The 24,971-nt window shown below is 33.7% G+C and overlaps 3 protein-coding genes across 3 annotated transcripts; all 3 read left to right on the forward strand.

Annotated features, from left to right (window-relative positions):
• Positions 1–7,607: 7,607 nt before the first annotated feature.
• LOC107911212 (glutaredoxin-C11) lies at positions 7,608–8,150 on the forward strand. The gene has a single exon (XM_016839089.2). The coding sequence runs from the start codon at positions 7,739–7,741 to the stop codon at positions 8,045–8,047; it is 309 nt and encodes a 102-aa protein (XP_016694578.1). The 5' UTR covers positions 7,608–7,738; the 3' UTR covers positions 8,048–8,150.
• Positions 8,151–16,106: 7,956 nt separating this feature from the next.
• LOC107912383 (monothiol glutaredoxin-S11) lies at positions 16,107–16,792 on the forward strand. Its single transcript, XM_016840532.2, has one exon. The coding sequence runs from the start codon at positions 16,288–16,290 to the stop codon at positions 16,591–16,593; it is 306 nt and encodes a 101-aa protein (XP_016696021.1). The 5' UTR covers positions 16,107–16,287; the 3' UTR covers positions 16,594–16,792.
• A 4,413-nt stretch (positions 16,793–21,205) lies between these two features.
• Positions 21,206–24,257, forward strand: LOC107911418 (membrane-anchored ubiquitin-fold protein 3). The gene is made up of 5 exons (XM_016839245.2): positions 21,206–21,446; positions 21,897–22,003; positions 22,237–22,469; positions 22,921–23,091; positions 23,902–24,257. The coding sequence occupies exons 3-5, from the start codon at positions 22,283–22,285 to the stop codon at positions 23,955–23,957; spliced, it is 414 nt and encodes a 137-aa protein (XP_016694734.1). The 5' UTR covers positions 21,206–21,446; positions 21,897–22,003; positions 22,237–22,282; the 3' UTR covers positions 23,958–24,257.
• The last annotated feature ends 714 nt before the right edge of the window (positions 24,258–24,971 follow it).

Genomic DNA, 24,971 nt, shown 5'->3' on the forward strand with positions numbered 1-24,971 from the left:
CTGCTCGAGAAGCATGGACCATTCTTGAACTTGTTCATGAATGGACATTTATTATAAAATAGTCAAAAATATAGATGTTAACATTAGGTTTTAGAATTTGAGAATGTTAGATGAAGAAACACTTTGATTGTTATGTTAAATTATGAGACACTTTTAACTAAGCTTTTGCTTTTGGTGAAGAGTACTTGAATGTAAAGCTTGTGCACAAAATTTTGAGATCTCTCTTAGATTGTTTTTCAATCAAAGTGACAACCATATAAGGGGCTAGAACATTATCACGATGAAAATTGATGAGTTAATTGGGTCTTTGAATGCTCGAAATAAACTTAGAGGAAGCCAAAAGGGGCAAAGTTAAGTCAAGAAAGAATATTACTCTGCAAGTTTGTAACATCCCATACTAGACTCGATCGTCGGGTCAGAGCTAGGGGATGTCATATTTGTTGTAGAAGTAACTACGATTAATAACGATTCAATTTAACCTTGTATGTGCTAACAATTATACATTCATTTATAATATGATAATACTCATATTCGGATCTTTTACGAGCTTACAAAAGCTCTTAAGGTGACTCGGGTTGAATAAAGACCAAAATGTAGAGGTTGTAAAATATCGAGTTGACGTTGCGACTTTGGGGGTTCCTCGTCGCGACACAACATGCTGACTAGACTTGTCACGATGTTAAGGGTCCGACATCGCGACATGACCTCTATTTCTAACAAGGTCCAATTTGGTATTTAATCAGCCATATCGGCACCTAACCAATTATTCAATTCAACCATTTAATTAAGAAATACCAATTCATATACTCAATTCTAACCATAAAACAACACTTAACATGTACATAATTCAATATATCATTCATTACATTGAATCATATGACAATTTCTACCATTTTGAAGCATTTAAACCTTTGATATCAAGCCAATCCATTTAGCATAACAAAACATGACATTTCGATTCCAACAACCTCAACACAACATTTTCAATACCAATTGACCATAATAAGCTAAACTTTACTAGGTTAAAAATCAATGTGACTATATTATATATGTACAAAATTGACTCAAAGCTTAGGTACATGGCATGTATTAAACAAAAAGGGACCATACTGACATTGCCAAGTCGAGGGTCACGAATTTGATGCTGAAATCACCTCTCAGAACTTCAAGTTCCACCTATACCTGAGCATGAGAAATGTGTAAATGATATATTCTTATTGGTATTGCAGGGTTTATGAAAGTGGAACATGGTCATAAGTCATTTGTCCGAGACAAATGATTTAATCATTACTAATATAAGTAATAATCATTTTTTTGAAGATACAGTGGTGACCATAAGATAGAAATGGATTGGATTAGGTGAGAAAATTTAACCTAAAGAGATTATGGATATCTTATGAGAGTAACACACATTGTATTGGTATATAATGTAGAGTTCAACTATTGTACTTTTAGTGGATTGACTCAATAACTAAATAAATTTGTAATTAATAGATTAAAATTCAAAACTTAATTACAAATTACTTTAGCCGTAGTTATATATATATATATCTAATTGATCCCTCCACTAGCTCATATAACTTTAAATGGATTGCATAATAAGAACTTTGAATGAATGAAGACAAACGATGGATGAGAAATAGATTGCATGAAATACTATATGTAGTAAATGCATTTTCTTAATAAGGCAAGCAATAACTTAGGATTAATTTAATTTCTTTGGATTATTATTTAATTGGGTGAATAAATTAAATAATTAAGTCCAAATTAAAATTTAAATTATGTAGTCATTGTAGTTTAATTTCATTCAGATAATTAAACAAATTTACACATAAATTTTAATACGATAAAGTCGTCATGATTTTAACAAAAATTAGAATAAAATTGTGTAAATTATTTAATTATAATAAAATAATAAAATTAATTTTTTAATTAACAATTAATTTGGAGGAATATTCAATTATTTAGTTAATTCAATATCCTAGCTTAGTTCTTTTATTTAAAACAAAGAGGTAAGCTCAATAAATTGGACTAGTCTTAGATCGACCCAATTGATTTGATAATATGTAATGATACTACAGATGCATATTTACGATATATGAATATCGATAGCATGTGAAAGACCATGCGAACCGGCTATACAAGCTCGAAGACCGATGTCAAATCAATGGATTTGATATGAAATTTGAAAAATGAAATGAAATAATGGTTGGTATTGAATTGAAATTGAATGCATTTTTGATAAATAGATGGAAATGTATGATATGTTACATTGAAATGCTCTAAGTAATTGATTATGGAATTGTATTAATATGTGAATGTGTATAATCTCAGTTTTGGTATATGATTTGTAACTATTTTGGTTGGAACTAGTTGTAGCAATGAGTTGTGTTGTATAAATAATGTTATTGATGTTTAATTGACATGAATCATGGAAGTACCACTGAGCTTTATCGCTCAATGTATGGTTTGTTCATTTTGTGTGCAAGTATAGGTAAATCTCGAGGTTACGAGAAGTGATTCCAATATCCAGAAAGTGACCCTCGACTTAGAAATGTTTGTATAGTTCTTTTTTTGTTTAATATATGACATGTACCTAGGTTTCGAGTCAATTTCGTATAATGTATAGTTATATTAATGTCAAAGCTAGTAATGGTTTAAATGATATGATCAAATGGTATGGCATATGTGATTGCTTCCGGACGTACTAACATCTAGAGTGTGAATACTGCAACCAAATATAAGAGTTAGGCGGCTTCCGCAACTATACGAGTCAAGTTATAATATAATTTGTTTACAATGAAACACTTGGTAAGTATGCTAAGGATCGTAATCTAGGGATTGTAGTTTGGGGAAAATTGCTATTAAGCCAATTACCGAAAATAACTACTAATCTACTTGAGGCATAAATTAGTAGTGTTGATCTGGAAGCAAGATGATAATAATAACCAAATAAATTGAATTAAATCTAAATCTATTCCTAAATTTATGTATCGACTTCTCTTATCCCTTGTTTCAACTACGCGAGCTCCTTTAGCTTAGGATCCAATTGTTTTACCTGAATAATTTTTGATGTATGGTTCTAAATAGTTCGTTACTAATTAACCTAGTAGGGCTTCTCAGCCTTGTACTAACCTAACTAGTCGATAAGAACTACTCACCTCTTGATGACACAGTTCAGACCGGGGCAGAGTAAGGTTTTCACAAATAGGCAATACTGATTTTGAGTTAATTCTCACCTATATGACTTCCTAGGGTTGTCAAGCCTAAGGTTTAAGTTCTTCCTTTCCTAACCACTAGTTTGCTAATTAGTGATACTTGATAGGCAAAACTGATTTCGGGTTAATTCCTACCCAAATGACTTCCTGGGGTCATCAATCCTAGGGTTTAATTGCACTCAATCAGATCTAACTTATCCAAATTAAAATCTACTTGTCAATCCATTAATTAGATTAGTATAATTGAAACATGTGAAATATGTATAAAGTATTAATTGACTCTAATCTTTACAAAAATATTGAATTAAAAATGTTAAAGAAAGAAATATAAAGAATATAATAAAGGAAAGAGATGTTCATGGATTTATCGATGAAAGCATGGCTCCGGAACAATCTCCACTCACGAAAGTCTCACTTTGGAATAGAATATTATTTCATATTACAAGAACATAAAATAAACTAAGTAAAAACTAATAACAAAATAAAAACCTCTGAAAAGTCCCCCATAATGTGTTGTTCTGAGCAAGTATTTATAGTTACATGTATTATGATCTAATTAGGTCAAGTAAGAATGACTAAGCATGTTAATTTAGGTTGTGTAGACGAAAACACCTTTGCTCATTAAATTGGCCTCATCGCAATTGTGTCCGACATCGAAGACATTTTGCTTTATTCTTAGTGTCTTCTGGGTTGTGCCGCGACACCATCTAGCCTATGTCGCAACATCCTCGGTAGTTTCTCCTCAGGTAATCTACTTGATGTGTTACGACATCCTAGTTCCGTGTTGCTACATCGAGAGCAATCCACTATCTTTTTGCCCTCGAATGATGTCCTGCACACTTAATCAACATGTTAGTATTCCCTTAGGCCCAGATTAGCCTAAAAGGTCATAAAACACATTAAAAATGCTCATTTTATTCACTAGGTCCTAAAAAGGGGGACTTAATAAAAACCATATTAGTTTGCTATAACACCAATTCATTAAGTATAGAATTGGGCCTAATCTACTACAACGAATTGTGGCAGATCAATATGTTTTAAAATTTGGTTGTTTGAAGTTAGAATGATATTGGTATATATATAAGTGTTAATAGAGTGAATGGCATGAATTGGTACCAATTGGTAAATGTTTGGAAAATTGCTATAGATGTTCAATTTAGAATATGAGTTTATGCAATACAAATGTATTTATGATGATATATGATAGGAATGAACATTTAGGTATGGTATTTTTTATTGAAAGAGTGAATGGTTGTATTGAAATTGCTTTCTAGGTGGTACAAGTTGGTACCATTTTGGACCGTTTGGAAACAAACAGTCACGTTGCGACGTCGAGCCCTTGTCATCACGGCAAGAAATCGTCAGTAAGTTGTGTCGCGATGAGGAACCCTTCATGTCGTGGCATCAACCCGATAATTCACAAACTTTACAGTTTAGTCCTAATTCGACCTCAGGTTAGCTAAAGAGCTTTTCTAAGCTCGTATAAGACTCGAAAATGATTATGTAACATATTATGAATTATTAATATACTTATTTGCATTTATAGATGATTGCATTGTGTTTATAATTGATCGTAATTGCTCCAACAACAGATGTGACATCTTATAGCTCAGACCCAGCGACTGGGTCGGGTATGGAGTGTTACAAAACTTATAGATGATAGATACTTTTGTTTGGATGATGAATATTTTTATTTTATTGGTATGGCTATGATGATTTGCTAACTTTTGTTCATAGATGAGGATATTTTAGGAGAGTTTTTATTTGAATATTTAAGGAGAGTTTCATACATTCCTTCATTGATCAAGTTTGTTGCAAGGTTTTTGGTAAAAAATGTCAAGGGAGAAATTATTGGCGCTACAAGTTGTAATGGTTAGTTGCAATTTATTTAGCAATTGTGCTTGTTAAGACTTGTTTATTTTGTTTAGTTTTTTTGAATTGTCTTATGTGACCATTTTTGTATATATTTTTAAGGGATTTCATGCACCAAATTTTTTGGTTAATTTGAGAAAGAAATCCAATTAAGAAAATATAACTTGAAGTGATTTACTGTAATTTTTTTCCTTAATTGAGATATGCAATTAAAAAGTTTAATTAAAGAATATTTCTACTTTATCTTATTCCAGATCAAAATTTCATTGATTAATTCCAGTTGCACTAGAATTGGTTCATAAGTCTACAACTACTTATATAATGGAGACTTGTTTTTATATGTTATGAGTGCAAAAAATAAAGAACACAATATGCTCATTGCTACAAACATTTGTAAGTGAGCTTATTTTGTAATTAAATTGTTGTAATAGTTTGAGCTAAGCTTTCACATGAAAGAATCATAGTGAGAGTGTTCAATTATCATAATTGCATTGAAGTGAGATTACAATGAACATGAGTGAGGTTAAGTTTAAATCATCTCTTATATTAAAGAAATTGTAGTGAATTACTCTCTTAGTAAGACTCCACAAACGTAAGATTAGATCTGAACTACATAGCCAATTGGTTGTGTTCTTCATTTTACTTTGGCTTTTGTCCATGTACAAATTCTCAAATTGGTACCTCAAAAGTTGTCACTTTGGCACATATACTTTAGCTCCATTTATCTCGATACTCCATCTAACAAATTCTGTTAAAAAAATTAAAAATGACAAAAAAATCTAAATAAATCATGAAATTCTAAAAAATTTTAAAAATATATAAAATTCGAAAAAATGCAATTGATATATTTCAAATTATTATTTTCTTGAAAATAGAAAACAAAAAGCAAATGAAATTATTTAAAAAGGCATGACATGTGCACATCCACATTCATCCCATCAAAACAAATTGAAAAATTTAAAAATTGGGAAAATTATAAAAAATATATAATTATTAAAAGAATAATATCTAAAATAAATCTAGATTAATGATCATCTAAACGCAGATTAATTTAGATGTCCATTTGTCCAAATCATTCTAGACATATATATTTTTTAATAATTTTATATTTTTTTATAATTTTAAAAAATAATAATATAAAAACCTAGTACTTTATTGTTAGAATATTTTAGAAAATTTTCATTTTTTAGGATTTTAGTGATATTTTTAGAATTTTCTTGGGGATTGTTTTTTGCTATGCTTTTTATTCCCTGAATTTTCTTTTATTGTAATTGAGATTTTAACTCAAATTAATCCGATTAAAGGTAAACACTCAATTAATAGGTCACAACTTAGAGTTTAATTTTTTTTTGATATTATTATTAAAGTTTTTTCAATTTTGGTTATGTCTTATTATTTAATTGGTTCAGAAAATCCAAAATGAAATAAATGACCAATAATATTCTTGAAAACCAAACTACGTACAATACAAGGACGAAAATAAGTGTAAAATCTTTTTTATTTTCTTTCCAATTTGAAGTTATAGCTTTAATTACAACTCCTCATGTAACAACTTAATATTACTCTACACTAGATATTGCACGAATTTTGAAATGAATATTGATGGGGACCAATGCAGAAAAGTTAGTACAAATTGGATAAACTCTTATCTTTCTCCACATCAGCCAACCCACGATAAACTACATGAAACCCAAAACAAGGAAAATAATAATAAAAAAAAGAGGCTGTTTTAATATCTGTCATGCTCTTGCTACTAATTTCATCAAAAAAGTTGAACTTAAAATGCAAATAATCCATGAAAGGAGTACTTTGCAGGTGAAAAAAACTGGAATTTTAATGGTGGGATAGGAACCTTTTTTCAGTTAGTTATCAGCACTGTTGCATGCTAATTAAAAAAATTGCAGATAACATAAATTTCTTGAACTCGATTCTATTCCAGGTCATTGACATTCTGAATTGACTACAGTGCCATGAATTAATATTTGATATCAATAAAGTGCCATTATTCTCGTCTCCCTTGTTGCATTTAAATCATTTTTGTAACATATACTTTATAGTTATTAGTGTTAGCCACAGCCGAAAGGTTTTTCTAATTATATTATATGTTCTAATTTTTTTAGAATTTAGTAATTTATTGGGTTTAAATTTAGAATAAGTAGATAAGTAAATTTTCCTTTATGAATGTCGAGTTTTTTATAATTCAACTCAATAAGCATCATTATTCTATATATATTCCTAGTGTACGGACAATCCAGGAAATTTGATTAATTTATCTATATGATTGATACTTTTCAACATGTTTATAGCACACAGGGCCGTCGGGATCATACAAAATCTTGATTTTCTTTTTCTTATCCAAACAAATATCTTAAAGAAGTTCCTTCTTTTTAATTATTATGTTAACTTTTTATTTATGCATTAAACAATTAATGCTATATCCAACTCTCTCTCCCCCACGCCTTATAAATAAGAGATGATGAAATCTCAAACTCCACCACAGCTAAGCCTTAGCACACGCATACGTATAGCTTCCAAAAACCCTAAGCCTGCTCACTTATTTGCCCGTTTCATCTTTCTTTTGCTAGCTACTTATTAGGTGCCTGCATTAAATTGTTAGCTGCATTAAAGAACGCTATCAGCTTGTGGTAATGGACAAGGTAAGAGACCTGGCATCGAAGAAGGCTGCTGTGATATTCACAAAGAGCTCATGCTACATGTGTTACAGCATCAAGACACTTTTTTATGAGCTTGGTGCTAGCCCAGCTATCCATGAGCTCGACCATGATCCTAACGGGAGAGATATGGAGTGGGCTCTAAGAGGACTAGGGTGTGACCCCTCAGTCCCAGCCGTGTTCATTGGTGGAAGATTTGTAGGCTCAGCCAAAGATGTCATATCCCTTCATGTAGATGGATCACTGAAACAAATGCTCATGGATGCAAAGGCCATATGGTTCTAGCACTGGATACAACTTAATAATTGCCTACTCAATTGGCAATTAAACTTAGTAACTACCGTGAAAAATAAATCCAAATACAAAGAGACAAAAGAAAATGTCTGTATTAGGGGCTTTGCTTTTTTTTTTCTTGAGTTCCTTCAATACACTGTATATGATAAAACATGAACAGCCTAACACAATAATTTTAAAAAAAGATAATAATGTTTGAAAATTTACTGGTGCGTGCTTATTCCATTCCCATGGATGTGATATTAAAACATATACAAGGAAACAGAGACTAATGATATGTAATGAAGCATTTCACTTTGTGGGATTCTTTCCTATCGGAAACAGACGTCAACGTATGGCCTTAAAATAAAATAAAAAATAAAAAAAAGCTCTAATAATGCAAGCTAAGGTAAACAAGTAGTATAATAGAATAGAATAAAGTTATTCACGAACCAGAAATGCCTTTGACTGTTCTTTCTGGTGATAGAAAGAATAATAATATATATTGATCCATTTCAAAGCCTATCCCCTGTGACTATACTTGCAAAAGCAACGTTAAGCTGATGCAATTCTTGAGGGTATTGCAATATTTTTCAATGCGCTTTTCATTTTAAAAGTTGCATCAAATTAGTTAGTTCCTCAGTTTCAGGCCCTGTTACTCCATTGACGACTAGACACTTGGAATACGGTTGAGATGTCAGTTATCTGTTTAGCAAGTTTAGTTAATGATTTTTATATTCATGCTGTATATGGTCTTATTTCACAGACAAAAAGGTGATGCTGGAACTTCTTATGCCCTCTAAAAGGCCAAAAAGTTGCATGGACGATCCTCAGTCACATGCAAGCATTTAGGTTACTTTAAATGGATGGTGAGATTTGTTGGAATCAGTGGTGATATTAAGTGAAATAGCATTAAGATTAATATTCATGATGGGTTATGTGTAATTATATTGTTGAAGTTGGAAAATTACTATTAAAGACATGGAATTATATTATATATGTAAAATGAGTAATTTTATTTCAAATTAAATAATAAAATATATATTAAGTTTATATTTATGTTAAATGATAATTTTATTAATAAATAGTTAAATTTTGATTAATTATGGTTGTTGTTTTTTATTATTCGTATATCTACTTATTTATGATTAATCCATATAAATTATTATATTATATATATATGACCTTTGTTTATATTAAAGAATAATTAAAAATATATTTATGATGATAAGTCTACAATTTATTTTATATAATTATACAAAAATAAAATGAAATTTATTTAATTACTATATATTAATTTTTAAATTATTATATTTTTATTTTTATAATGACTAAATTTATATTTATCTTATAATATTGAAAAATAATACCTTATTTATAGAACAAGAAAAACATACATGATACACCATCAAGTACACCCCATGGAAATAAAATAACATTAGTCCCCAAACCCTCGGTCAATAAATGCAAGTAATACTAGAAAACCTATTAAGGTTAAAAGTGGGGAAAACTCACCTCACCTCATGGCACGTGTATTTTTTTTAACTGATGCTCCAAAGCACCACTGCAGTGGAAAGCTTTCCATGGAACAAAGTTAATATCATCCAAAGGAAGGAACGATTGTGGTGCGATTACACAGGAAAAACTCATCTTACTTACAAAGGGGGCCTTATACTGTTGGTGCAAGAGGCAGCAACAAGCTGATTTCAGCTTGCTTAAACAGCAAGTCTCGAGGCTTGCAGCAGAAACAATCAAAAAACTTGCAATGGAAAAAACAGAAAAGAAAGAGAGATTTGAATGAAAATGAGCTGAATTTTCATTGACATTTTAAGAAGGCATAATGCCAATACATATAAGGGATTACAATAGCAAAACAAACAAGTTATCACCTAATAACTTACCTAGCACCACTAATTTGCCTAGTAACTTGGTAAACTTGTTTGAATACATAAACAGCTACCTAAACTTGTCATTCATCACTTAGTTACATCAAAATGCAGCTACCAACTAAGTTTGATCCTAACTAAATACAAAACATTCATTTAAAGAAACTAAATGAATAGCTTCAGCTTGCTGCACCAATTTGCTGTTGAAGCACGTTCCCTGCATGGCCACCTTTGCTGCTACATGGGAGCTGACTTCAACACTCCTCCTCAGCTTCTATGCAGCAGACTCCTAGTTCCCTCTTTAGGCTTAGAAATCTTGATACACCAAGAGACTTTGTGAAGATATCAGCAATCTGATTTTCAGAACTGCAATGAATCAGCTCAATTTCTCGAGCTTGTTCCATCTCCCTTATCACATGCAGTTTAATATCGAAGTGTTTTGTCCTACCATGGAAGACAGGATTTTTTGCAATAGCAACTGCTGACTTGTTGTCACAATGTATCACAGTTGCTTCATTCTGCTGTAGGTTTAAATCACTCAAAATTTTTCTCAGCCACACAGCTTGATTAACAGCATTAGCAGCTGCTACATACTCAGCTTCAGCTGTTGACTGAGCCACCATTGTTTGTTTTCTTGAGCTCCAACAAACCATTGCAGAGCCAAGTGTAAAAGCATAACCAGAGGTGCTCTTCATGTCATCTTTTGAACCAGCCCAATCGTTGTCTGTATAGCCAATCAATTTCAACTCCTTGACCCTTTTGAAGCATATACCATGGTTCAAGGTACCTTTGATATACCTCAGAACCCTTTTTCCTGCTTATAATGCTGCTGATTACAGCAATGCATGAATCGTGACAGCATGCTCACAGCAAATAGAATATCAGGTCTTGTTGCTGTCAAATACAACAAACATCCAATAAGGCTTCTGTAATCTGTTTCACAGACAGATTCATGTTCCTCTTGGCTCGATAGCTTCATGCCAATAGCCATTGGTGTGCTCACTGGTTTACAATTCTCCATTGAGAATTTAGCCAGCACTTTTAAGGCAAATGTCTTTTGTTTCAAGAGGATTCCTCCTTCTACTTGATTGACTTCCATTCCTAGGAAATATGTCATCAATCCCAGGTCTGACATCTCAAACATTTCCTTCATTTTTGCTTTGAAATCAGCCAACATAAACTTGTCTCCTCCAGTCACTAGAAGATCATCAACATACAGTGACACAATAAGCTGTGTTTCAGCTCAATTCCTCTTAACATAGAGTGTTGGCTCACTAGCACTCCTTTCAAATCCCAAACTGACCAGGTATGAGTCAATTCGAGCATACCAGGCTCGAGGGGCCTGTTTTAGACCATACAAGGCCTTTCTTAGCCTATACACCAAATGTTCCTTACCAGGTATTATAAAACCTGGGGGTTGCTCGATGTATATCTCCTCTTCTAAGAATCCATTGAGGAATGCAGACTTGACATCCATTTGGTGGATTGTCCACTGGTTCTGAGCAGCAACTGCAATCAGCAATCTGATTGTATCGAGTCTGGCTACTGGAGCAAATGTTTCCAAGTAGTCCAGACCATACCTTTGACTGAAGCCCTTCACAACTAGCCTGGCCTTTAGCTTGTTTAAACTTCCATCCGCATTGTGCTTCACTCGATAGACCCATTTTACACCAATGGTCTTTCTGTTGGCAGGCTTTTTAACCAACTCCCATGTCTGGTTCTTCACAATCATGTTGATTTCGTTAACCATAGCCTGTTTCCAACCTTCATCTGCTTCAGCTTCTTCAAAACTACTAGGTTCTGCTATAGCAGCTTGTGCTCTTTCATAAATCTCATCTAGGGGCCTTGTGCCTCTCACAGGCACATCATCAACATCCATTTCAGGACCAAGGTGCTCGAGTTCAGCTTGATTAGGCACCAGGTCTTCTGAAGCAGCTTCTGGTTTACTCTTTTCCCAATTTCAGCTAGCCTTCTCATCAAAGATGACATCTCTGCTCACTTGGACTTTGTTTGTCAAAGGATCCAGCACCCTGTAGCCCTTCTTAATTGAGCTATAGCCTATAAGAACACCTGGTTGAGCCCTTTCAGAGAGCTTGTCTCTGTTTGCTGCTGGTTTTTGTGCATAACACAGGCAACCAAACACTTTCAGATGTGCCAATGAAGGCTTGAAACCGAACCAAGTCTCGAAAGGTGTCTTGGATGCAAGAGCTTTGGTAGGAAGCCTATTTTGAAGGTAGACAGCAGTGTTTACTGCCTCAGCCCACATGGTCTTGGGCAGTTTCTTCTCAAACAGCAGGCACCTGGCCATATCCATCAAGCTTTTGTTCTTTCTTTCTGATACCCCATTCTGCTGAGGTGTGTAGACATTTGTAAGCTGGTGTTTGATACCAGCATCATTGCAAATGGCTTGAAACTGAGCTGAAGTGTACTCAGTGCCATTGTCTGACCTTATCGATTTCAGCTTGTAACCTGTTTCTGTCTCTACTGCAGTTTTAAACTTCACAAACACTTGAGCTACCTCAGACTTGTGTTTTAAGAAGAAAATCCAGCAAAACCTTGTAAAATCATCAATGAAGAGGATGAAATACCTGTTCTTGCTGAGCGATTCAGTCCTCATTGGGCCACATACATCAGAGTGCACCAGTTGCAGTTTTTCAGAAGCTCTCCAAGATGAATTTGTAGGAAATGGCAGTCTTGCCTGTTTCCCCATTTGGCAAACTTCACACACATCATCATACTTTACTGAGCTGGTAAAGTTTTCTGCCAAGCCCTCTTTGGCCATTCGAGTCAGTGATCTGAAGTTGGCATGTCCGAGCCTTTGATGCCAAAGCTTGGAATCATCAACAGAAGCTGTGTATGTTGACTTTGAGTCATTTGACCAGTGCACCTCAAAGCATTTGTCAGTCATTTTGACATTCATAAGGCTTGATCCACTTGGATCAGCAATCTGGCACTGTTTGTCCTTGAACACAACAGAATAGCCTTTCTCGAGCAATTGAGCTATGCTGAGAAGGTTTCTGTCAATCTCAGGCACCAAAAGCACATTTGGAATAATCTTGTTGCCTGTAGGAGTACTTATCAGCACCTCTCCTCTTCCTTCAGCTCTTATGAACTGACCATTTCCAACCTTGACCTTGGTTTTGCAACTTCTATCCAAGGTTTTAAACAAGGAAGCATCTGGTGACATGTGGTTAGTGCAACCACTGTCCAATAACCAGCCTTTTGAGCATTTCTTCTCAGCAGCTAAGCAAGACACAGCAAAGACCTGCTCTTCTTGGTCACTACTGTCCTCAGCTACCTGAGCTTCAACCTTTGGTTGTTGAAATTGGCTCTGCCTTGGCTTGGTTCTATTTTTGCAAACCCTTTCAACATGGCCTTTCTTCTTGCAGTATTGGCATACTGATTCTGGCCTGAACCAGCATCTGCCTTCTGGATGACCTGGCCTTTTGCAATGTCTGCAGGGCTGGTCATTGCTCCTTGCAGCATCAGGCTTAGGTCTGCTTTTCCAAGGCTTTTTACCTCTAGGAGCATTGATGCTCGAGGCTTCTCTAGCCTTGGCATTGAATGCACCTTCCTGGTTGTCTTCAGTTCTGCTAGCTCTTCTTTGTTCCTGAGCATAGAAGGTGTTGATTAGCTCAGTCAAAGAGATGGTAGCAAGATCTCTTGAGTCCTCTAGAGAGGATATCTTGGCCTCATATCTCTCAGGCAAAGTGGAGAGAACTTTCTCCACTATCCTTGCCTCATCAAAGTGCTCACCTAGGAGCCTTATACTGTTAACCACTGCCATGATTCTGTCTGCATACTGCTTCACTGTTTTTTCTTCCTTCATTTTCAGGTTCTCGAAATCCCTTCTCAAATTCAACAGCTGCTGTTGCCTTGTTCTCTCAGTGCCTTGAAACTCCTCCTTAAGCTTATCCCAGGCCTGTTTTGGAGTCTCACAGGCCATGATTCTGGTGAAGATGACATCTGACACACAGTTCTGGATGCAGGACATGGCTTTGTGCCTTTTGGTCCTCTCATCAGCATGTTGCCTGATCTGAGCTACTGTGGGATTAGCCCTCAGTGGTGCTGGCTCAGCATCTGTGTTGACAACTTCCCACAGATCGAAGGCCTGTAGGTAAGTCTTCATCTTGACCAGCCATATGTGAAAGCCTTCTCCATTGAAGACTGGTGGGGCTGCTGGTGAAAATCCTGAAGAAGCCATCAGGTTCCTTGGTTTGAAGCAACAGGTCCACTAAGACAAGGGCTCTAGATACCAATTGTTGGTGCAAGAGGCAGCAACAAGCTGATTTCAGCTTGCTTAAACAGCAAGTCTCGAGGCTTGCAGCAGAAACAATCAAAAAACTTGCAATGGAAAAAACAGAAAAGAAAGAGAGATTTGAATGAAAATGAGCTGAATTTTCATTGACATTTTAAGAAGGCATAATGCCAATACATATAAGGGATTACAATAGCAAAACAAACAAGTTATCACCTAATAACTTACCTAACACCACTAATTTGCCTAGTAACTTGGTAAACTTGTTTGAATACATAAACAACTACCTAAACTTGTCATTCATCACTTAGTTACATCAAAATGCAGCTACCAACTAAGTTTGATCCTAACTAAATACAAAACATTCATTTAAAGAAACTAAATGAATAGCTTCAGCTTGCTGCACCAATTTGCTGTTGAAGCACGTTCCCTGCATGGCCACCTTTGCTGCTACATGGGAGCTGACTTCAACATATACATACAAATAGCATAACTCTTCTACAATTGTGCACTGCTTGTAAAGCAAAGCCGTTTACCTGTATATTTTTTGCAGTAAGATAGCAATGAGGATGGAGAATCCTGTCCCACATCGTCCAAGGCAGAGTTGTTGCACGTGTGTACGCGAGGCTCACTCGCACATGGCGCTATTACATATATTTTATGGGAGAAATTATATTACTATTCCTTGCACTAAGGCTAAGTTGAAGATTTAGTTTATCTACCCTAATTTGGTAACAGTTAGTCTTTATAATTTTTGAATTTTAAAAGTTCCGTATTGGCTCAAATGATAGCAGTTGAATTATGCTATTAGTCTCATATTATGTGTAAGTTGTGGGTTTAGTCTATGTTCTGCAGTTTAATTATTTTTACTTCCGATATTTTTTAAAATTTAAAATTTTAGTTTTGACTCATACGGTAATTGTTAAACCCATTAACTAAAATGATATTACTTTTGGTGAATATGTAAAAATAGCAAAATGATATGACATTATATTCATGAGATAATATATTTGTCATATAAGATTTTGAAAATTATAGAATTTAACATAATGAATTTAATGATAGCGATAATTAAAATTTTAAAATTCCTAAAGTATAAGATAAAATCGACTGAACTTAATTCACCCCTTATTCATAATACAAAAACAAACAGCACAAATTTGAGCAATATATATTGCATGAAATGAAAGTGAGAAAGTGAGGCGCAATGCATGTGCGCTCACATGTGGGAAGAATCACACAAGTTGGTGGGCGCAAATAGAAAGAAGCACCGAAAGCCATCACATTCGCGATCTCCTTCGTAATCTTTCTGCATAAGGATTCAAAAAGGAGGCGATTGTGAGAATCTGGTTTAAATTGACTAGCTAGCCTCACAAAATTTTTACTTTTGTTGCAAGTTCATAGAAATTAATTAGAATGTATTTATGTCTATACATCAAAAAGGAAATACTTGAATACATGGTTAAATTAGTAGGCTAAACATGTCAATCCCCCATATTCTTTCTACTTTGTCATTATTTTGAACCATCTTGTCACATTTTCTTTATAGATTTAAATCCATATCACAACATATAAATGATGACACTTTACAAAACGGATTTGATGATTTTTATTCTATAAAATGTATGGATTTGTGTTATGGTATAATTCAAATATTTGAAAACGTAATTAAAGTGATAAAATTTTTAACTACATTTAAATGCTCAAAGAGGATAATTTCAACTAATTATACAACATGGCTTGTACTCAATGGGTTGAGTCGGGTCGTGACGCCATGCAATAAGTAGTCCCCATCCTATAAAGTAACTTTAGTAGTTTTAGCATCCATTTTCTTTTGAATGTTCTTCTTCAAACTAAGGAGTCTACTCTATGCTGTCCCTATAAATACTCTAGCATGGGAGCTTAATTTGCAACAACCTTAAGCTTTGAACCCTTTTCTCTCTTTTCCCACTTCACCTTCTCGAAGTCCAACCTCTCCACACCGCCATTGCATCGTCTGCACTCTCAACTGGATCCCCTAGTCTTTTAAGCTTTAAGTGAAATCGACAACCAATTGAAACATTTTCTTCGTCCCCTGTTATCAAACATTGTGAAGCAGGATTTTCAACATGGACAAGGTGACGAGATTGGCTTCAGAGAATGGGTTAGTGCTATTCAGCAAGAGCTCATGTTGCCTGTGTTATGCAGTCAAAATTCTATTCCAAGAGATTGGGGTGACCCCAACGGTTCATGAGCTGGACCAAGACCCCGAAGGCAGAGAAATGGAGAGGGCGCTCATGAGGTTGGGGTGCAGCGCCCCAGTTCCAGCCGTCTTCATTGGTGGAAAGCTGGTGGGTTCCACCAATGAAGTCATGTCCCTCCATCTAAGTGGAGGGCTAATACCTTTGCTCAGGCCCTATCACTCTATGTGTTAAAATTTAAGCACGTCAATTATATCAGTAAAAAACAGTTGAATAAAATTGGCTCAAATTAATCAAAGGGGGGATGATCACTTTGAGGAGCGGCATGTGGATTGTGTAGTCTGTGTAGCTTTCTATGTCTTATGTGCTTTGTAGCTTTCAATTATAGCTTGTAACCTGTTTCTATTTCTTAAATGAAGTCAAACTTTATATACTCTTCAGCTTTCCAACTTTTGCGATTATTGCTTTCATGTAAATTAATTATTAAATATGAACATCAATTATTTTATGATTGTTTCTGCAAAGCAATATGCTAGGCATCTTTAATTTAATGGTCCACAGAAACCCACTGAATTCTGAGATCCCCATAAAATGTGTGATAAAGTGGTTTTGGCTTTTTACATTGAAGCATCATCAAAAAAATTCCTGATGATCAATATCGTCTTTACATATGCGCACCCCATGAACAATTGAAAAGGAGTATAATCAATTTTATTAATTTATTTCCACTTTAGATAAAGAAAGGTATTACATTCCTTGCCTTTTTATACATTTGGTTCTGCAATGGTGGACGACTGGTGTCTTGTCGATATCAATGGCATAAAAGCTTCACCTCAGACTTGGCAGCAAAATCTTGGTAAAATCTGATGCTACATATATTGTCTTTGATCCTCTATTTGAAAGCCACGAGGGGCCCAGACTATCGAGCCAGCTCGGATTCTATTTCAGTGTACAAACTCTCTCAGCATTGGTTTTTTTCATTTAAAAGGCTGGAACTTTAAATATTACTTAAAGCACATTCTACTCCTGATCACGCAATTCAACAGGTGCCAGTAATTTGATGCTATATATTAGAAACCTTGCTAGCATCTCAACAGCAGTTAACAATTTTGACCTGCCATATGTTAGAAAACTTGTGGTGGCCAATAAGAAAATTAAGAAGATTAAAAGTAGATTAGGCGTGAAATGCTTTCTTAAGATTGATGAGTTTGGAGTCTAACTCAATTACCTAAGCTATAAAGAATTTAATATTACTACAACATTCCCCCTTTAGTATATTGGATAAATAGAAGTGAGACAAACTTGCAAAGATCTTGGAAGCTATAGAGGTGCTCTTAAAGATTAAGATGCAGTATATATTATATGGAGTCTATATACAGCTATGGTTGGAAAGTTTCATTTAAACTACTATGTCGATGGCAGCTTGAATATAATATAATAGTATTAATATTCTAAACAAGCAGATAGCAATTATGAAGGTTGGAAAATCTGGAAATCTTTATATCAAATCCTACAAGCACCGAGTTTCAGCTGACTCGTTCCCCCTTCCCACTGAACTCCATGAATGTGGGATAGAATATGTATTTGACATGAATGTAATTAATTATGTCAATTTTTTTTAGTAAACTAAATTCAATATCCTAATAAGTGCTGGACACGTATTTCAGAAAAAAATTACAGATTAAAAAAATGGAATAGTTATCTTGCTGACTGAACTGACCGTTTACACGGCTATTAATGTTTCAGAGATTGCATTATTCTATTCCAGCAGGAAAAAGAAAGTGAATATGCTGTTGTGAGTAGATTCCTCCATTGTATATGGAGAGGAGCATATTGAATGGTGTCAAGGTAGAATCCGCAAAGGTGGAAAAAGGATTGGAATAAAAAAAATATTGGAACTGATCATCTGCTTTATTATAGTCAATCTACCCAGTCTTAATCATATATGCTCTCACTGTGTTTTTGAATCTTTTGATCACCAAGAAGAGAGGATGGACCGCTTCACTACATATTCTCTCTCTCTCTCTCTCTCTCTCTCTCTCTCTCTCTCTCTATGAGAGTTGGATAAAAGTTATAACCTACCACTTTTTAAGTTCATAAACGTTAAAAGATTAATCAATAGTCTGTCTTAATATTGTTATACACCAGCTTATAATAATTAGGTGATCCACTTGTCCAGCTATGGCTGCCAATCAATTGTAACCAGAAATAGCTGCTTAAGATAAACAATCTTGTCAGGTCGGGTCCTTAGCAACTAAGATTTCGAAACCAACAAAATGATCAATAGGCAAACCGACTCACTTACACAGCCAGACGACCGACCAATGAACTGTCTCATGGCAATCCTTTACCAGTTTTAAATATAAACTAACGAAAAATTTGATTATGATAATGTAACTATTAATTAATATAATTATAGTGAGTAAAGATATTATTTTCATGAAGACTAAATGTATGGGTAATTACTTTATTTCTATTATTTAATCGAATAATTCGAGTGATTGATTAAAATTAAAATTAACTAATTTTATTAACTAACCAACACGAGAAAGAACAAAACACGAAAGTAATATCGATTAACAATCAAGAAGCAAAACAATACCTAAGAAAAAATTCACTTACATTTCATCTGTCACTATCAATCTAAATTACGCAATTTTTTTACTTAGCACCTTTATTCATAGAAATTCCAAAATTATGCAAATATATCTTTCGAGCATAAGAGCAACTGACTCTAGATTGATTAATTGTCATTTCTTTCTAATTAAAACCCATATTATTACATTAACTCGTACTATGGATTCCCCCTATTAGATTTGACTCTAATTTGGTAGATTTATGTCGTCCTATTTATAGGATTGCATGCGACTCCACTCAATTATGCAAGATCTACTTTTAAACAGTGTCTATTCAACCACCAATTTAAGCATATCAAACATGGATTAATAATTTAGAAATATTAAATCAAGAATTAAGCACACATAATTGAGAACAAGAAACTAAAAATTTATTGCGTAAAATAAAAATCAAACGACATAATCCATCATAGGGTTCATCTCCCTAGGTATTTAGAAAATTAATTCATGCTTAAAAATAGAAACATCCAAAATTCAGTATAACCGAAAGAAATAAAGAAACTCATGATTATTTCCTAAGAAATCAACTGGGAATCTTAAATCTTGACGAAAATCTGTTTCAAAGTCGGCTTCAATGGTATTTTTCGAGGTATTTTTCGAATTGTTTTCTTGAGTATTCTCTGACGGCTCAATCCTATTTTTTTATTTTTGTCATATATACGTCTTACAATGCCCAAAAAAGCTAAAAGAATGTGATTTTCCATAGTTTGGTGTGCAATTCCGTGAAACCGACATGACCTTCTAGACACCCGTGTGAGTCACATGGCAGTATGGTCTGGCCGTATGGAATGGTTCAGCTCGTGTGGCTCCTGCAGCTTGCTCCGACACTCCGATTTTCACTCATCTTTCGTTCCTTTTGCTTCCAAGTGCTCTATTAAGCATTAAAACATGAATTCAAAAGATTGAGAGCATAAAAATTACAATTAGCATTGAATAATCGCCCAAAAATACATTAAGAACTAGGTTAAAACATATTACTTTTAGCACTTATCACACTTCTGTATTTACTATTAGCCTAAGCTTTCCTGTTTCTTTACTTCAATTTTACTGTTATTAACTTAAGTATTGAAAACATAAACTCTAATGCCCAAAACTCATGTTTATCAAGGCTCAACTATCAAGTTCAACACCGTCCTCCAAATGTTGTCTTCAGACCGAAATCTACGAACTTGTAAAGATTTTAAAATATATATAATATAAGTGTATAACAACTAAATTCATTATTTTCTTTAAGTTCATGATTGAGTTGGTGTCTCAAGTCAACCTGAAATTAATTTGATTAGAAAAATTACAAAAAAAATATTTTTTTTATAATTTAAAATTTTATATCATTTGAAAGTATTTTAGTTTTTTATTAGAAAAAAACCAATAAAAAATTTGCATATGATTGGATTTGAGCTATTTACATAATGCTTTAATCTAATACAGTATTTATATTTGAATAATATTATGCATACTTTATTACCTCTATCAATTGAATATATTGATAATATTTTTGATTGAGTCATTATCACAAATCAACTCAATATTAACACAAGATATATGACAGTACCATACTAAACAATTGTAGTGCATGATATAATATATTTACGTGATTAATTTTCATTTTAATATCGCACGTATTTCATATGTAAATATTAATTAATTTCAAATCCTACATTTAATTATTTATTGTATGTTATGCTAAATTAATATCTGTGATTTAAGTATATAATTTTTACACTTATATGTGTGCGATAGAATTTTTATTTAAACCATTAATCTCTCATTTATACATGCAACATGCAATCAATAATTTCTTTTTCGAGTGTTATCTAATAGTTACATTAAACTTCAATTAAATCTAAAATTGGGTGGATTCCCTAAACATTGAAAAAACTCACCGAACATCATTTTCACAGTCTATTACACTTAAATTTCTTTGTAGGAATAGCCAAGCTAAACGAAATTCAAGCTACAATTTGTGTGATGCTTACTAAATACATGTGATTCACCTTGCAAGCTTCTGTGGCTAGAAATATGACCAAAAATAGAAAGAAAAACCTGTTATTAACCATCAGCAACGACCTCCCTTCGTTCTGTTTGTTGGTAACCGCCTTAATTGCACAAGCAACCATTTATGAAACGCCACGTGTAGAATTAGGGTAATTTAGTCATTTCAGTAAATATTTGATTTCACGTGGGAAACAGACGATTGGAAGTTCCGGAGGGTGGTTCCTTCCACTGTGTGTCATTGTATCTAATTCGATTTTGACATCTTATAACAGATTTTCGGGGAAAGAAAATAAAAATGGAAAGTTGTTTTTAACTACCAAACAATGAAACCAAACGTCCAAAACACATTTTCTTTCTCATTTTTATATCGAGCACCGATACGGTAGCCAGAATTTGTTTTTTGTTTGTTTAATTCGGTTCTCTCTCACTGATTTCCATCAATGGCTTTGTGATCAGGTAGTTCTCTAATTCTCTATCGAATTTTTTTTCTAGGTTTTTTTTATCATTATCGATGATTTTCCTAATTCTCTCATGTTCCATATGGCTAATGAGAAAAAAATGGACGAAAATAATTATTAATTAGAGAAAGAAACGGTGATTCGTGTGGTTTCGGTGTTTCATCATATGAATTGATAAAAAGAAAAGAAAAGAAAAAGATGAACGGAAAATTGGAAATGTTACGGAAATTCATCTCATTAGGTTTTATATATTTAATTACATTTCTGTTCAGATTCTTTTTCGTGTTGCTTAATTAAATATTCAATAGAAATCTTGTTGTTTTATGTAACTTTTCTTCTCCAATCTGAATATAGAAGAATTTTTAGATGTTATTTTATTAGACGTATGGTTCTTGTGGTCGAGTGCTGCATTTTGGTTTAATTTGGTTGAGAGCTTGCTATTGGCCAGGAACATTATCAGTTATGACATCATATGAAGTGCTCACTCTGTTGGCGGGGTTCTGGAAGTTGATTAACATGCATTCTTACCATACAAATTTCTGAGGATTAATTGAGGTTAGTTTAATATAATGCAATTTGAAATATTGTATGCATTTTTCTCCGTGAAATATGTGAAAGAATCTTAAAACAAAAATGATACAAGAAGTTCTTCATTTTCCGTTTTCTAGCTCAACGTATGACTGAAAATTTATAGTCCTTTATTCTCTTGCTTAATTTAACTAGGATATGTAATTCAGTTGGTTATGAAATATTTGCAAGTATAATTTTTCTTTTTCCTTTTTTTGCAGGTGAGTGAGGTGAGACTTAATTCCGGGGCTAAGATTGTCATTTGTTATGACATTCAACTTCAACATGCAAGCTGGGAAACGGAGAGCAAAAACTACTACCATGGCCGAGGGCGAGGAGCTTATTGAGCTTAGATTCCGCATTTATGATGGGATAGATATAGCACACGGCACTTACGAGGCGTCTATGACTGTCTCAACTCTTAAGCAAAGGATTATTGCTGAGTGGCCTCAAGGTTATATTCTATTTCTGTTTACTTCTTTCCTCCTCTTAACTTACTCCTAGCTGAATTCTGTAACTGGATTAAAGATCTTAGGTGCTCAGTTTGATTGTGTTTGTTAATGTTGTTCCATCTTTTTTTTTTTCTAATGACTTGGGAGCTCAGCATGACTTGAGCGTCATGTGTTTGATTTCGATCTTTTGCGTTTAGTTGATTTTCTACATTTCTTCTTCTTCTTCTTCTTCTTCTTCTTCTGACTCATTTTCATTTGAATGATATTGTTCTAGACACAGTGTTTATATATGTAAATGTAGTAGGCAATTTTTCATTTTGATGTTGCCATTCAGCTCGGGGAAAAGGGCTGGGCTGTTGTTGGCCATTGTATATGAAATATATGTATGGGGAAAGTTAATTTATGAATGTTCGTAATGGAATTTAACTTCAATCAATCTTCTTGTATTTTCAGGCAAAACAGTCACGCCAAAGTCGATACACGATTTGAAACTCATACATGCTGGTAAAGTTCTGGAAAACAACAAAACCCTGGCTGATTCCAGAATAACAGTTGGTGATCTCCCTTTGGGTGTTATTACCATGCACGTGGTAGTGCAGCCTTCTAAAGCAAAACAGAAGACAGGTTCATCAAGTTCTCTTTCTTGAAAGCACAACATTTCTTAATTTTCGTCGCGCACAAGATTTTATATAGATCCTTGTTGAATTAATATAAATCTGTCTACAACACCTCCACCCATTTCCTGCTTAGTTTTTATCCAGAAAAAGAAATAAAAAATGGCAGAAACAAAAAAATAATAATAAACATGCAAACAATTCCTAGTTGAGTCTCGATTTTATCAATACTGGATCAACAAGCATATGTTTGGTGCAATGATAAATTATATTGTACTTTCAAGAAGAGAATACGGAATATAATATATATATATTAAAGAGATTTATCCGCACTGGAAAGAACATTATACACTTGTAAATATTGGAATTTCACATGACAATCTAGGAGATTTTATTCGTTTTAGTTAATTTCTTCGTGCCTAAAAATTACTAAGCAACAAATCTTTCTCACGGTATATTTTACTCTTTTTACTTAATATTTGACACTGATCTTACTTCATATAGTTTTCTTTTGAAGAGCAAGTTATTTGTAGTTGAGTGTTTCTTTTCTTCTCAATACTAGCATTATCATAAAACCTTTTGGAGATTTTCCTATTTTGATTTAATCCGGGGTATAAAAATTTTATACCTTTTCAAGAATTGCCTTTATACGATCAAACTGCTAGCTGCCTTATCATCCCCCAAAAAGTTTTGGTATGCAATCTGTAGAGGACACGCTCAATGGAGTTTCTTTTATTAAATAAAGATGTGAATGAGTTTATAACTTTGTTGCCATTAATCTCTCCTTGTATAATCTTCCTTCTGTTTTGGTGCACTGCAGAAAAGAGCAAGCAGGAGATGCAGAAGCTGAATCCATGCGGGTGTATTATTCTTTAAACCATAAACATGCTCCTTAGTTGTCAACTTTTTAGTGGAAAAAAGATCTAGCTTTTCACAATTATACCTCTAGTTGTATGTCTGATTTTGCTTTTGAAAATCATGTTCATCCCGCCTTTAACCATGATTTCTCAGGTACATTGTTCCCTCTGTAACCATCCTACTATCAGTAAAATTAGGCTATTTGAAAACCACATTTTGTATAAACTACGATTGTACAGTAGATGAACGAAATTCATTTGAGAAAAAGATGATGTTATTTCGTGCAAATTACCTTTGAAATTTAATACATTTAAATCTAACTAATATATATTACACCTTTTGCATATGAATGATAACTATGTCTATATTGTATACTTCATTATATGTAGTTCACTGTTAAACATCTAAACTCTAGTGGGACTATACATGTGAATGATAGTCTTGAAGACCAGCTACAGCATGAAATTGCTCCAGCTGGAACCATATCAGCTCGTTCAAAGGTTGCTGCCATGAGTTAAATAGTCAGGAGAGAGAGACTCTGCAATCTCACGCTACGAGGTATTGCTTCACTCTTTGTTCTGTTTTATGACATCTTTAATCTGTATTATTAACTATTAATAGGAAAAAAGAAAGAGATATTAAACTACTTATCTAGTGGCTTATGTAGTCTTAACGGATCCAAGCGTTATGAGCTAGCCTTTAGATCGAGTAGTTTGTTACACTCTAGACTGGATAGATTTTAACGTTATTTATTTTGTAAAACTTGAGGGTTTGTATATCCTCAGTAATACCCAATTTTAACCCGGACTCACAAAAAAAAAACTCAAAGTAATATCATTTGGCCCGATCGGAAGGTCCATCTACAAGCTTATGGAAACATAATCTTCAGGGATATACAATCTTAGATATGATATATAATCTTAGATATGATATGCATTTTTAGAAGATATGATTTTGTAATATTAGAGATTTAATTTGTAGATACCCTTTAATCTCAGTCGTTGATGTAATTGATCTGTACCGTTGGATTTG

This window comes from Gossypium hirsutum, chromosome D11, assembly GCF_007990345.1.
Source record: "Gossypium hirsutum isolate 1008001.06 chromosome D11, Gossypium_hirsutum_v2.1, whole genome shotgun sequence".
Lineage (NCBI taxonomy): Eukaryota > Viridiplantae > Streptophyta > Magnoliopsida > Malvales > Malvaceae > Gossypium > Gossypium hirsutum.